Source organism: Suncus etruscus, chromosome 13 (assembly GCF_024139225.1).
Source record: "Suncus etruscus isolate mSunEtr1 chromosome 13, mSunEtr1.pri.cur, whole genome shotgun sequence".
NCBI classification, from domain to species: domain Eukaryota; kingdom Metazoa; phylum Chordata; class Mammalia; order Eulipotyphla; family Soricidae; genus Suncus; species Suncus etruscus.
The window spans coordinates 15142419-15157580 of NC_064860.1; the positions used below are offsets into that span (position 1 = coordinate 15142419).

The following is a 15162-nucleotide window of genomic DNA, read 5'->3' on the forward strand; positions in this document are numbered from 1 at the left end:
CTCTTATCTTGTGTCATCTCATCTATTGTCTCATCTTGTCTCGTCTGCCTTTTCTTCTATTTTCTACAAAATACTTAAATATCCATCTGAGAGTGTATTTCATTATCTTCCATAATAATGATCTTTTCCTTTTTTCTTTTTTAATATTTCACAAGTTCTCTTCATATTTTAATCTCATCTCTCATCTGTCTCTTGTTTTGATTCTTGAATTTTTTTTTTTTTTGGTTTTTCGGGCCACACCCGGCGGTGCTCAGGAGTTTCTCCTGGTTGTCTGCTTAGAAATAGCTCCTGGCAGGCACGGGGGACCATATGGGACACCGGGATTCGAACCAACCACCATAGGTCCTGGATCGGCTGCTTGCAAGGCAAACGCTGCTGTGCTATCTCTCCGGGACTGATTCTTGAATTTTTTTTTTTCTCGTCTAGTCCCTCATCTTGTCTCTCATCTCATCTTGTGTCTCTCATATATTGTTCTTCATCTCATCGTATGTCTCTCTAATCTTTCAGAAAGTTTCAACTCATCTTGTCCTTTGTCTCTTCTCACATCTCTCTTCTCTCTCCTCTCTTCTTGGCTCATCTTGTCTCACTTCATCTTGTCTCACTTCATCTTGACTCTCATCAAGTCTCTCCTTGTCATCTCTTGTCTCATATCATATTGACTCTTGTCTGTTCTCATACTATCTCATCACATGTCTCATCTCATCTCAACTTGTCTCCTCTTTCATCTCTTGTTTCCTCTTGACTCTTGTTGAAACTCATCTCATCTTGTCTCTTCTCTTCACGCATCTCATATTTTGTCTCATCTTTCATCTTGTCTCATCTCCTCTCATTTCATGTCTCTGGAGTAACCTCCAGTTGATCTCAGTGTCACATACAGTGCCAGGGATTGAACATGGGTAAGTCACATGCCACACAAGGCAAGCACCTTAACCCTGTACTATCTTTCCAGCCCTCAAGTTTTGGTTTTAGGTATCACCTACCCTCTTCGGTGGATATACTTGTATCTTAGAGTTACTGTAAGAAAGCATTTTTTTTTTTTTGGTTTTTGGGTCACACCCGGCAATGCTCAGGGGTTACTCCTGGGCTCTATGCTCAGAACTCACTCCTGGCAGGCTCGGGGGACCATATGGGATGCCGGGATTCAAACCACAGACCTTCTGCATGCAAGGCAAACGCCTACCTCCATGCTAACTCTCCAGCTCCAAGAAAGCATTTTTTAAATTTTATTTTAAGTTTAACTACCATAGTTACAAGGTTGTTCATATTACTTCCCCTCACAGATAAAGTTGTTTATAATTGAGTTACAGTCATATAATGTACAACAACCTTCACCAGCATGCATTTCAAAGGAAGCATTTTTATACAGTCATAGTGTGGTTGTGAAGGCAGTCTCCACCAGGGTTGACTAATTGGAGACAACTTGACACTAGAGCCAAAAGTTGACAGATATTAAGAGAACATTAGGGGTCATAATGATATACAGTGGGTAGGGCACTTGCCTGGCAGCCGATCTAGTTTGATCTCCAGCACCCTATCTGGTGGCCTCAGCACTGCCAGGGGTGATTCCTGAGCGCACAGCCTGGAGTAACCCCTAAGCACTGCAGGGTGTGGCCCATAAACAAAGCTAAAAACCAAACATTAAATTATTCAGTGGTACCCCTGAAACCAACCTACTATTAGCTTGTAACACTATGCTCCTAGCATAACTGCAAGGTTATCTCTTTTGTTTGTATTAAAAACATACTGCAAGGTTACCTTGTTTGTTTTAGTTTGGGGGCTAATCTGAAGGTGTTCAGGGGCTTAGTCTTAAGGGGATCAGGATAGCATACGGGATGCCAGGACTGAACCCAGATCACTCACTTGCAAGGCAAGTGCCAGTCACATGCAAGCCAAGTGCCTAGGGGCTTATAACATCTCACCTGCCCCGACTTCCATTATTCTATTAGGCTAAGCGCACAATTCAGAGTCTATACCTGTTACTGGGTGACAGCTCCTAGTTTCCCTGCAGTCATGAAGCAAGTTAAATATCTGGGATTGGACGAGTCGAGGAGTGCAGGCTACAGAGACTGCCAAGACGGGGCAAGTGCAAAAGCAGTTCCGAACATTAGCAAAGGTCACAGTCAAGTCACGGCCACCCTGCCTTCCCCTGCACCAAAGCTTCTCAAATAGTGGGGCGCGCCCCCCCCCCCAGGAGGGATGCGAGGCTCGGTAAAGCAAACACTGTTCTAACAAACTAAGCCCTGTGTTTATGTCTCTGTATGTCCTGGAGCTGAGAGTTGCTGTGTCCTGCTTCAAAACGTGCTCATGGTAGCCATGTATCCAGACATCACCTCGGATTAAAAAATCAGCTTAAATTATTTTATAAATTTTTGTTTTGCAGGTTAAACTTTTTTTAAATAAAGATACTATTGACAGTCTCGCAGGGGTTCGCAAAAAATGTTTTCTTCTTCCTGGGGGGGGTATGACAGAAAATAATTGAGAAGCACTGCCCTGCACCCTGCACCAGGCTGTCTCACATCTTCCCCAAAGTGACAAGTAATCCCGCCAAAAACCCAGACCAGGGATAGCCCCGCCCCTAGACACGCCCTCGGCCACGCCCCCTCTCCGCGGGGCTATCACCTGTAGTGGGCGGGACCTGCGAGATTTCGGTCCTCCGTGCCGCTAGGGGTCGCCGACTCCATTGTGTGCAAAGGGCTGGCCGATTCTCTAGCCAATCCTCGCACGCCTTGCCCTAGGCCGCTCCCTAATTGAACCAAGTGTGGCGGAAGTTGTCACTCGGGGCCCGGGCCCAGGCCGGCAAGATGGCGTCCACCACTAAGGAAGTTGTTGATGTCCTGAGCCACCATGTCCAAAAGGCCGTCTGTGACACACGGGCCAAGTATCGGGAGGGGCGCCGGCCTCGCGCAGTCAAGGTAAAGTGGCTTGGGTCTCGCTCGCAACTCTCGAGACAGCTTTGTTGGACGCTCTCAGCTCTACATATCCAGCCGAGCTAAACTAAACACAGGTTTGGGTTTGGTAAGGCTGCTGGAGCATCCTTGTTTTTGGAGATGAGGAAGAGGGATCCTGGTCCTCAAGTACCAAGAGTCCCAGGACCCAAAATCAGGTTGCTGCCTGGAGCGTCCCTGTCTTTGGAGATGAGCAAATCAGGTTGCTGCCTGGAACGTCCCTGTCTTTGGAGATGAGCATGAGGGATCCTGGTACTCAGGTACCAAGATTCCCAGGACCCAAAATCAGGTTGCTGCCTGGAGCATCCCTGTCTTTGGACATGAGCATGAGGGATCCTGGTCCTCAGGTACCAAGATCCCCAGGACCCAAAATCAGGTTGCTGCCTGGAGCATCCCTGTCTTTGGAGATGAGCATGAGGGATCCTGGTCCTCAGGTACCAAGATTCCCAGGACCCAAAATCAGGTTGCTGCCTGGAGCATCCCTGTCTTTGGAGATGAGCATGAGGGATCCTGGTCCTCAGGTACCAAGATTCTCATGTCCCAAAATCAGGTTGCTGCCTGGAACGTCCCTGTCTTTGGAGATGAGCATGAGGGATCCTGGTCCTCAGGTACCAAGATCCCCAGGACCCAAAAACAGGTTGCTGCCTGGAGCGTCCCTGTCTTTGGAGATGAGCATGAGGGATCCTGGTCCTCGGGTACCAAGATCCCCAGGACCCAAAATCAGGTTGCTGCCTGGAACGTCCCTGTCTTTGGAGATGAGCATGAGGGATCCTGGTACTCAGGTACCAAGATCCCCAGGACCCAAAATCAGGTTGCTGCTTAGAACATCCCTGTCTTTGGAGATGAGCATGAGGGATCCTGGTACCCCAAAATCAGGTTGCTAATTGTATCTTATGTGTTCCCGAAAGTGCCTCCTGCAAGGTAAGCAATTACTAGTTGGCTCTACCTAGTAACTTCTGCTAAACCAGTGCTTCTCAATTATTTTCTGTCATGCTCCCCCAGGAAGAAGAAAAAAATTTTATGCCCCCCCGCGCAACTGTAAATAGTATCTTTATTTAAAAAACTTTAACCTGCAAAATAAAAATATATAAAATAGTTTGAGCTGAGTTTTTAATCAGGGGTGATGTCTGGATTAATGGCTACCATGAGCACATTTTGCAATGCATGGCTTTCGAAGCGGGGTTGGAAGTAGGACAAAGCAGCTCTCAGCTCCAGAGACATACAGAGATATAAACACGGGGCTTGGCTTGTTATGACAGTGTTTGCCGAGGTCAAACGTGCCCCCCCTTTACAGAGCCTTTCACCCCCCCCTGGGGGGTGTGCCCACTATTTGAAAAGTACTGTGCTAAACTAACCTGGAAAACTTGTCTTTGGGGGGCCGGTGAGGTGGCGCTAGAGGTAAGGTGTCTGCCTTGCAAGCACTAGCCAAGGAAAGGACCCCAGTTCGATCCCCTGGTGTCCCATATGGTCCCCCCAAGCCAGGGGCAATTTCTGAGCGCGTAGCCAGGAGTAACCCCTGAGCATCTAACAGGTGTGGCCTGAAAAACCAAAAAAAAAAAAAATACAAACTTGTCTTTGGAAAATAACCTTTTACATGCATTAGCGGGTGAATTATTCTTTATAGAGAGAAAGGGGCAGTTTTAAAATTATTTCTGTTTGAACCACTGAAAACAGAATTATATGGTTCCAACATTGGTTTTGTATTTTGGTTTTCGGGCCACAGCTGGAGAGGATCGGGAGTAACTTCTGTCTTTGCACTCAGTAACCCTAGTAACTCTGTCACCCAAGCAGTGCTTGGGGACCATATGGGATGCCAGGGATCTAACCTAAGCTAGGCGCGTACAAGGGAGGCTCCCGAGGAGATTGCTCCTGGCAGGCACAGGGGACCATATGGGATGCCGGGATTCGAACTGATGACCTTCTGCATGAAAGGCAAATGCCTTACCTCCATGCTATCTCTCCGGCCCTTCTTAAGTACTTTCAATGTCTCCATATTTCTTTCAGGTATATACAATCAATCTGGAATCCCGATACTTATTAATACAAGGAGTGCCTGCAGTGGGAGCAATGAAGGAATTGGTTGAAAGATTTGCTCTGTATGGTGCAATTGAACAGTATAACGCTCTAGATGAGTATCCAGCAGAAGACTTTACAGAAGTTTACCTTATTAAATTTGTGAATTTGCAAAGTGCAAGGTAATATGCAAGTGAGGCAGAATCTGCTTTTCACCATTCCCATTGCTATCATTTTGACTCAGGTTTCCCTTATACTGAATTATCCTATATCTTCTTTCAGTCTTTTTTTTTTTGGGGGGGGGGGTGTCACACCCAGCAGCACTCAGGGGTTACTCCTGGCTCTATGCTTAGAAATGGCTCCTGGCAGATTCGGGAGACCACATAGGATGCCGGAATTCGAACCACTGACCTTCTGCATGCAAGGCAAACGCTTTACCTCCATGCTATCTCTCTGGCCCCTTCTTTCAGTCTTAAATGTTGGTGTTAATAAAATTATCCCCACCAAGTCATTCTCATGCTTAACTTCCTGTTGTGTGATTGGTAGACTAAAAGTTGGTTTTGGAGTATGTGTTCTTGTTCCACTGCTTATCAATGTGGCCTTAATCATATTTCACTCATTTCACCTGTTTTTCTTATCATGTAAAACCCAAAGAACTTCTTTCTTTTTTTAGACAGAGGAAGGATTTAGAAACAGTTCGTTTAAATTGAATCCCCATAAGGTACAGTTAAAAAGTTGTTGAATGTTGCATTTCAGTCGTACAGTGTTCCAACAGTGTACAATTAAGCAGTGATCATTTTCTACCATTTGTTCCCCTCCCATACCTACACTAACTCCAACCTGCATTTATGGCAGACAGTATTCTCTCTCTGTCTCTCTCTCTCCTTTTCTCTCACCTCTCTCCTTTCCTTCCTCTTTCTCTCTACCCTTTTTCCTTTCTTCTTTTTAGTCACTGTGGAAGAACCTCTTTCTTAAGGTGGTGCAGATTAAATGAGCTCATACCTGCTATAACATGATGTCTCGTGGTCAGATTGCTGAAAGCCTTACCTATTAAAGTAGTTATGCATTATGTGAATTGATCCCATCTCTTTCAACCTTTTGATTTTGTTTTGATCCACATTTGACTGTGTTTAGGGCTTATTCTTTGTTCTGTACACTGAGATCACTCCTCAGATTCAGGGGACCATGTTGAGGTGCTAGGGATTAATCCCAGATCAGCTGCATCAAGTGCCATATCCACAGTACTATCTCTCTAAATCTTAGCTACTCTTATGTTGAATCCTACTTTTATTTTATTTCCTCATAGGTTCATCATGTATAGAGAAAAACATATTTAACATATAAATATGTATCTAAAATATGTATTTAGATACATATATTTAAACATATATCAAAAATATACATATGTTTGTATTCTTAGGACTGAGAGGGCTTAAAGGACTAATTGCATGCTTTTCATGTGGGTCACCAGGTTTGATCTCTGATGCCTATTTCCCAAGCATCACTGGGAGAACTGAGCTCAAAGTAGTCCCCCAGCACCATGAAATATGCCCTCTAAAAGTACCAAAAATATTTTTAGATTTTTTTTTCTTTATGCAAGTAGTATTTTCAGTGTGCCATAGAAGCAGTTGATTCTATAGATTATTATGTTCTCAGATTGCTCTTATATGAGACCTATTTTTCTAACCAACTTACCATCTCCTTATGGTGAGGACAGCATATTTTGTAGTTTTTTGCATCTCCCACAACACCTAGTATAGTAAGCCATGAAATTTAATATATGGGGGCCAGAGAGGTGGCGCTAGAGGTAAGGTGTCTGCCTTGCAAGTGCTAGCCAAGGAAGGACTGTGGTTCAATTCCCCGGTGTCCCATATGGTTCCCCCAAGCCAGGGGCAATTTTTGAGCACTTAGCCAGGAGTAACCCCTGAGCATCAAACAGGTGTGGCCCAAAAAAACAAAAAAGAAAAAAGAAATTTAATATATGAATTTTAATATAACTTGGTCATGTTCACTCTACAAGCCATGTTAATGTGACCAAGTTACATAATTTCCTGTCTCATTAGCATTATAAGGTTGCTATAAAGTGCCATTTCAAGCTAAGCATTCAGGACACTGCCAGAGATACAGTTAAATCTCAGTAAATCTTAGCTGATACAGAAATAAATACTTATTGCAATGTGGCATAGCCAGTCATGGATATTTAGAAAGTACTTTGTAAATGAATTCCATTCTCTTATTTTCAAGTTGATTAATTAGAAATCCATATTTCCCCAGTTGCTAATTTTACCGTGTATTAGTGTCATTACAAGAGCACATTAGGGGCCAGAGATGTAGCTCTGCTATCGAAAATTTCTCTTAGGTTTGTTGTGACCTTAAGTTCAGTCCCTGCACAAAAAATGGTTTAGAAATGGAGCCCATTGTTCTTCAAAGGTTGAATTGGGTATGACTTCATCTCAAGCACTTTAACAGGAGAATTTACAGATTGTGTACTTGCAAGATCACAAGGTAATTAAAGGGTATCTGAATATATATAGATGACAACTCAGAATCTATAATATTTTTGGCTGCTATAATAGTGTAGTAGCTAGGACACTTGCTTGCCTTGCACATAGCCAGGAGGGCTCAATTCCCAGTATCCCCTATGGTCCCCTGAGCATCATTGTGTGTATCCATCAAAGCTCTGTATGCTACTTAACACTTTAATTCCAAGTAAATCTAAATTAATAAGTCATGCTGTTATATCTTTCTTTAGGGCAGCCAAAAGAAAAATGGATGAACAGAGTTTCTTTGGTGGATTGCTTCATGTATGCTATGCTCCAGAATTTGAGACAGTGGAAGAAACTCGAAAAAAATTAAGAGAGAGGAAGTCATATATTGCAAGAGTTACCGAAAATAAAGGTATGAAAAGCCTATTATTAAATACCTTGAATGTGTCAAGCCTTTAGATGGCATCTGATTGCAGTGTTTTAACTGTAATGGGAAGAGAGGCAAATAAATGATAAACTTTTTAGTACCTGTTAGCTATATTCTGTGCAGGCTTTCACATAATCTGGGATGGGAAGGAGGAGATAATTGGTGTGAGGACTTAGAATGTGGCAGGTTACTGAGTTTTAATGGATTAGTAGATACTTCACAGAAGGGGAAAGATGGAGTTGGAAGAGTAGGCCAGGTAAAATGTTTAAGAGTCAGAGGAATAAATGAGCATTGCATGTTCCAAGAAAGGACAAGTAGTACAGGATACATAGTAGTAGACAAAGGGACTTCAGTACATGTAAGGTTAGAAGTAGAAAAGAAATAAAGTATGAAGGGTCTTGTATTCCCTGATTAAAAAAAAAAAATGGGGCTTGGACCAGAGCGCTAGTACAGTGGGTAGCATATTTTTGTATTTTTTTGTTTGTTTGTTTTTGGTTTTTGGGTCACACCCAGCAGTACTCAGGGTTTACTCCTGGCTCTATGCTCAGAAACCGCTCCTGGCAGGCTCAGGGGACCATATGGGATACCGGGATTCGAACCATTGTTCTTCTGCATGCAAGGCAAATGCTTTACTTCCATGCTATCTCTCCAGCCCCTTTGTATTGTATTTTTGTGTTCCAAGGGTATATCCCTAGGTGTCGTTTTGCTGGATCATATGAGCTCAATTTTCAGTTTTTGGGGGGAATCTCCAAAATGTTTTCAATAAAGGCTGAACCAGACGTGCCAGCACTGGTAGTTTTTGTTCTTTGTGATGTGTGCCAGGCTCTGTGGCTTGAGATGGTACCTCATTGTTGTTTTAATTTGCATCTCCCTGATAATTAGTTATGTAAAGCATTTTTCTATGTGCCTTTTTGCTAGCTGTATTTCTCTTTTGTGGAAATGTCTGTTCATTTTTTCTTTACATTTTTGATAGGGTTAGATGGGTTTTTTTTCTTCTTAAGTACTGCCAGTCCCTTAGATATCTTAGCTGTTAACCCTTTTTCAGATGAGTATTGTGTGAATAGTTTCTCCCATTCTGTAGGTAGTCTTTGTATCCTAGTCATCTTTTGAAATGGAGAAGCTTCTCAATTGTATGTAGTCCCATTGAGCAGAATATTTCTATAGCAAGCAGTAGGGTTAGAAAGATAGTACAGGGGACCGGGCGGTGGCGCTAAAGGTAAGGTGCCTGCCTTGCCTGCGCTAGCCTTGGACGGACCGAGGTTCGATCCCCCGGTGTCCCATATGGTCCCCCAAGCCAGGAGCAACTTCTGAGCACATAGCCAGGAGTAACCCCTGAGCGTTACCGGGTGTGGCCCAAAAACCAAAAAAAAAAAAAAAAAAAAAAAAAAAGAAAGATAGTACAGGGGTTTAGGCCGTTTCCTTGTATGTAGCCTGCCAGTGTAGTTATGTAGAAATCAAAAGGTACATTCCAGAAGTAGTTATTACAGGAGAAATATAGGGCTATCTGGTAGCAGGAAGTGATAAAATAGAGATTACTGGGCCAGAGAGCTAGCTCATAGGGCTAAGTCAAATGCTGTGCATGTGAGAAGTCTAAGTTTCATCCCCAGCACTGCATGCCCCTTCCCCAAGCACCAATACAGTGGTGACTCTGAGCATGAACATGTGTAGACAAAAAAAAAAAAAAAAAAAAACCAGACAAATTGCTTACTCACAGCAGTGAAAACCAGGCCTGTAAAGAACAAATAAAGAGCAAAGCCTGTTACTGAGGCACCCTTTTCTCACTTTTTTGAGGGGGATGAGGATTGAGGTTTGGGCAAACCCTTTGGTTCTCTGGATTATTCCTGTGTCATCCACAGATAAGGCAAGTGCAGTGCGCCCCCCCCCCACTGTACTATCTATCTGGCCTCATCTTTTTTGGGGGGAGGGGTTTGGGAGGGGCACACCTGGCGATGCTCAGGGGTTACTCCTGGCTGTCTGCTCAGAAATAGCTCCTGGCAGGCACGAGGGACGATATGGGACACCGGGATTCAAACCAACCACCTTTGGTCCTGGATCGGCTGCTTGCAAGGCAAACGCCGCTGTGCTATCTCTCCGGGCCCTGGCCTCATCTTTTTATCACTTCAGTTTTGGGACCTCATGAATGTAGTAACTGCACAAGAAAAAAATTCAGTGTCACAGTTGTTAATGTTGTAAATTGAATTTGTGTGCATTGAAAATAAGTGAGCCCTATCTGTTTCCCTCACCTTTTATGTTGTGAAGATTATTATGTGACAAGGAAGAAACTGGTTACAGAGCTTAAAGACACAAGAGTTTCTACACAGGACTTACTAGCAGACATATCTGGATCTCGTGCAGCAACTTCAAACGTTTCTGGGAACTCAACTCCTTGCTTTCCATATTCTTGTGAACTGCCTTTATGTTACTTCTCTTCAAAGTGCAAGTGTTCAACAACGGAGCATATGAACCGAGCACCGGAGTCCTCCCAGGACGGTGGAAAGTGTGGTAGGTCAGTGGCACCTTGTAATCACATTGACTCTGTGCAGAGAATGCAGAAGAAACCCTGTGCCATGTCAGTGGCCTGTCTGAGTTCACAGAAGGATGCTGCTCCTCCCTCAGAGGCAGTGGGCAGGTTTATGCCTAGGACCACACAACTGCAGGAGCGGAAAAGGAGAAGGGAAGATGATCGCAGACTTGGAGCTTATTTTGAAACTAGCACTGATAGTAATGAGGTTATGATTGGACCCCAATTACCGACTATCCCTAAAGTGGATCTTCATGACGACTCATTGAATACAACAGCAAATTTAATTCGAAATAAATTGAAAAAGGTATGGTAATTTTTTTAAGCCTATGAAATAATTTGGTAAGAGGTCAGATAGCTAAGTAGAGAATTTTAATGTTGCCCTTTTTTTTTTCAGTTTTAGTTTCTAGTGTTTTCTCTATTGTTAAACTTGAATTTGAAATGGAAATTTGCTTTGATACCACGAATGCTTGTTTTAAACAATGAATATATAAAAGACAATTAAAAAAATAAAAACTAATTTCAGTCAGATAAATCCTCCTTAATGGAGTGGCACCTAGCACTTAGCATACACCTTTAAAAAGATTCTAGAGTCTTTAAATATAAGAATCTGATAGCAACAATAGCTAAAGTGTGAAAAAGTTTCACCGGGACCACGGAGAATGACTCGGGTTGGACAGACTGGTATGCCTGGAGCCCAGAGTCGGTCCTTATGCCAATAAACTTCTGGGGTGAGGAATTTTGTAATCAGGTCAAGGATTTTTTTCCATTGTCCCCATTTTTCTGGACCTATGCAAACAACGGCGATTGCCACTATCACATCTTTACTATATTTTTTTACTCTTACCCTTTAAGGAAAAAAAATACAACTTACTGAACTTGAAAACAAATAACTGTAGTAGAATGCCTGTCTCAAATACAGGCAGGGGACGGGAAGGGGGGAAGGGGTAATTTACACTGGTGAAGGGGGGGTGTTCTGTTTATGACTGTAACCCAACTATGATCATGTTACTTAAATAAAAAATATATATATAAAAAAAAGACTCTAGAAATGGTGCCAAAGTGTTAGTACAGAGAATTAGAGTACTACCCTACCTTGTGGCAGACCCAGGTTTGATCCCAGGCACAACTATGATCCTGAGCTTACCAGGAGTGATCCCTGAGCATAGAGCCAGCAGCAAATCTTGAGCACAGTGAGGAGTGGTCTATGAACAAAACAAAAAGCAGTCTAGAGAGTTCAGATATGAGCAGAATAGACAACTAGTGAATTGAAAGAGAATTATTATATTTCTTTTTGATTCAGAATTACTCCTCAAACAAAAATGCTTTATTGGAGAAAGTGAGATTAGGTTGAAAGATCTGTATTTCAAATGTAAAACTATATATATATATATATATATATATATATATGGGATTTTTTTTGCATTTTGGGGGTAAAATTATATTGATTAGAACCTGATTGTACTACAGTATAATAATATTTTTACAATATTTATATAATCGCTAGTTTTCAAGTTTAATGAAAAGAAACATTTTGGAGCAAGGCTTTGTAAAGCATACAGGAAAGATAACATTCTCTTATATTTTAACTGAGGTGTAAAAAGTGCTTTTCACAGTATTGCAATGTAAGGAAGGTCAAGAACCTTTTCTTTGATGCATGATATTTTTACTTCAGTATCATTCTCATTAAGATGGATCATTGTATAATAATGCAAACCATGGGTAGGGCCAGAGCAGTAGTACAGCAGGTAGGACACTTGCCTGGCATTACATGGAACCAGGTACAACCTTTGGCATCCCTTATGGTCCTCTAAGGCCTACCAGAAGTGGTTATTGAGTGCAGAACCAGGAGTAACCCCTTAGTACATCAGGTATTGCCCTCCACCCCCTCAAAAAACAACCAACGGGGGCCGGAGAGATAGCATGGAGGTAAGGCGTTTGCCTTTCATGCAGAAGGTCATCAGTTCAAATCCCAGCACCCCATATGGTCCCCCGTGCCTGCCAGGAGCAATTTCTGAGCATGGAGCCAGGAATAACCCCTGAGCACTGCCGGGTGTGACCCAAAAATCACAAAAAAAAAAAAAAAACAACATGGACAAAATTTCTACACTGAAGCTTTCCATTGAAAATTTTTATTTGTGCTGGAACCCTTCTTGAACTGAACTGAACTAAGGCAGAAACACAGGTTCATATCTCAGTGGAGATTAATATGTTATACAAGTTTTTGGTCTAAATCCTAGGGAAACAAGAAAGAGAAATTCTTATTATATTACAGTTGTATATATTTCTGTTTTAAAGACTTTACCTTTTCCTGCTTTAATTTGCTCTCCACTCTTTATCTGACAGCTGATTTTCCTTTTATCCCATGATACTTAGCCATAGTTTCTGTATCTATAAAATAAGAAGTAACATCAGATATAAAAAGGAAATTTTTTTTTTTTGGTTTTGGGGCCACACCCAGCGGTGCTCAGGGGTTTCTCCTGACTGTCTGCTCAGAAATAGCTCCTGGCAGGCACGTGGGACCATATGGGACACTGGGATTCGAAACAACCACCTTTGGTCCTGGATCGGCTGCTTGCAAGGCAAACGCCACTGTGCTATCTCTCCGGGCCCTATATAAAGGAATTTTGAAGAGAATAGAGAATGTTTACTTTCCTTTCCCCATTGGGTTTCTTTTTTTGGGGGGTGTTGTTTGTATTGTTTTGTATTTTAGATTTTCTGTCCTCACCCACCAATGCTCAGAAATTGGCTCTACCTGGAAGTTACAGCTCACCTCATGAAGCTCACCACAAACAGGGATGAGTTTAGTTAGAGAAATAACTAAGTTTCGAACTATCCTAATAAGGAGAATGTACGAGGGAAATAGAAAGCCTGTCTAGAGTACTGGCAGGGGTTGGGTGGGGAGGAGGGAGATTTGGAACATTGGTGATGGGAATGTTGCACTGGTGATGGGTGGTGTTCTTTACATGACTGAAACCCAAACACAATCATGTATGTAATAAATTTGTTTAAATAAAAAAATTAAAAAAAAATAAGAAATTGGCTCTACACTCAGAAATCACTCCTGTGTGAATCAGGGAATCATATGGGATGCCAGGGACTCAAACCAGTTTGGCCATGTTCAAAGCAAGCACTGTAGCCACTGTGCTATTGGCTCCGGTTCTTCTCTCCATTGTTGGTGTTGTCTTTCTTGTTAAATAGCTTTGGAAATTTTACAATTAGAGCCAGAGAGAGTATACAGGGCTTAAGGCACCTGCCTTGCATGTGGCCAACCCTAGGTCATCGCAGAGCATTGCCAGAATGATCCCTGACCACCAAGCCAATGCTTCTTAAATAGTAAGGCACGGGCCCGGAGAGATAGCACAGCGGCGTTTGCCTTGCAAGCAGCCAATCCAGGACCAAAGGTGGTTGGTTCGAATCCCGGTGTCCCATATGGTCCCCTGTGCCTGCCAGGAGCTATTTCTGAGCAGACAGCCAGGAGTAACCCCTGAGCACCGCCAGGTGTGGCCCAAAAACCAATATATATATATAGTAAGGCACGCCCCTCGGGGGTTGTGAGGCTCCATAAAGGGGTGCGCGTTTGACCTCGGCAAACACTGTCCTAACAAGCCAAGCCCCGTGTGTATGTCTCTGTACTTCTCTGGAGCTGAGAGTTGCTGTGTCCTGCTTCAAAACCCGCTTCGAAAAGCTATGCATTGCAAAATGTGCTCATTGTAGTCGTTAATCCAGACATCACCTCTGATTCAAAAATCAACTCAAATTATTTTATAGATTTTTGTTTTACAGGTTAAAGTTTTTTTTTTTAATAAAGATACTGCTTACAGTCGCGCGGGGGCAGGAAAAATGGTTTCTTCTTCCTAGGAGGGCATGACAGAAAATAATTGAGAAGCATTGCACTAGGCGTAGCCTTCAAACAAGAATAACAGAAACAGATTTTACAGTCATCAGTGTTCGGACAGAAAACTTTGCTCATGCTAGGGATTTTGGACCATACTTTGGGCTAGTTCTTCCTGGAATATGATTACAAAGATTGAACTCCCAGTCCTAAACTTTGCCTCTTCCAATATTTGGTTTGGCCCTATACTATAAAAACTAAGTTTGGATGTTTTTCTTTTTTCAAATCAGGTCATTTCAACCATGTCAAATCCTCCAGAGGACAAGCTGAAAGATGTGCATTTAAATCATCCACCGAAACAAAGAAGAAGAATATAGATTATCAACAGCAAGTTCATATTTTCTAAGGAGCCATTTATTTTTATTAGCCTATTATTATAATTCTTGTAGGCTTAAAGCTATCATTTTCTAATGTACTCCACTTTGTACTTTTATTCAAACTATTTATCTAATACAGTTTAAGATTAGTGTTAATTATGTTTTACTTGATCCACACTTAAATTTATCAGAACTTTACCACCTCTCATGTTACAATAACAATATGTAACTTAACTGTAGCAAAAAAGGAAACTTTGTAGTATACAGAAAATAGACCCTAAACTCTCTTTCTGGGGCCAGAGAGATAGCATCAAGGTAAAGTGTTTGCCTTGCATGCAGAAGGACGGTGGTTCAAATCCCGGCATCCCACATGGTCCCCCGAGCCTGTTAGGAGCGATTTCTGAGCATAGAGCCAGGAGTGACCCCTGAGCGCTGCTGGGTGTGTCCCTAAAACCAACAAATAAATAAATAAACTCTCTTTCTGATCTAATACAGGTATTGAGTGAAAATTAACAATCGTGGGTCCAGAGAGATTGCACAGTGGGTATGGCACTTGCC

At 42.4% G+C, this 15162-nt stretch overlaps 1 protein-coding gene across 1 annotated transcript; it reads left to right on the forward strand.

The window, feature by feature from the left end:
• The first annotated feature begins 2799 nt into the window (after positions 1-2799).
• Positions 2800-14862, forward strand: RBM48 (RNA binding motif protein 48). Its single transcript, XM_049785350.1, has 5 exons — positions 2800-2912; positions 4950-5140; positions 7711-7856; positions 10131-10699; positions 14518-14862. The coding sequence occupies exons 1-5, from the start codon at positions 2802-2804 to the stop codon at positions 14602-14604; spliced, it is 1104 nt and encodes a 367-aa protein (XP_049641307.1). The 5' UTR covers positions 2800-2801; the 3' UTR covers positions 14605-14862.
• Positions 14863-15162: the final 300 nt, after the last annotated feature.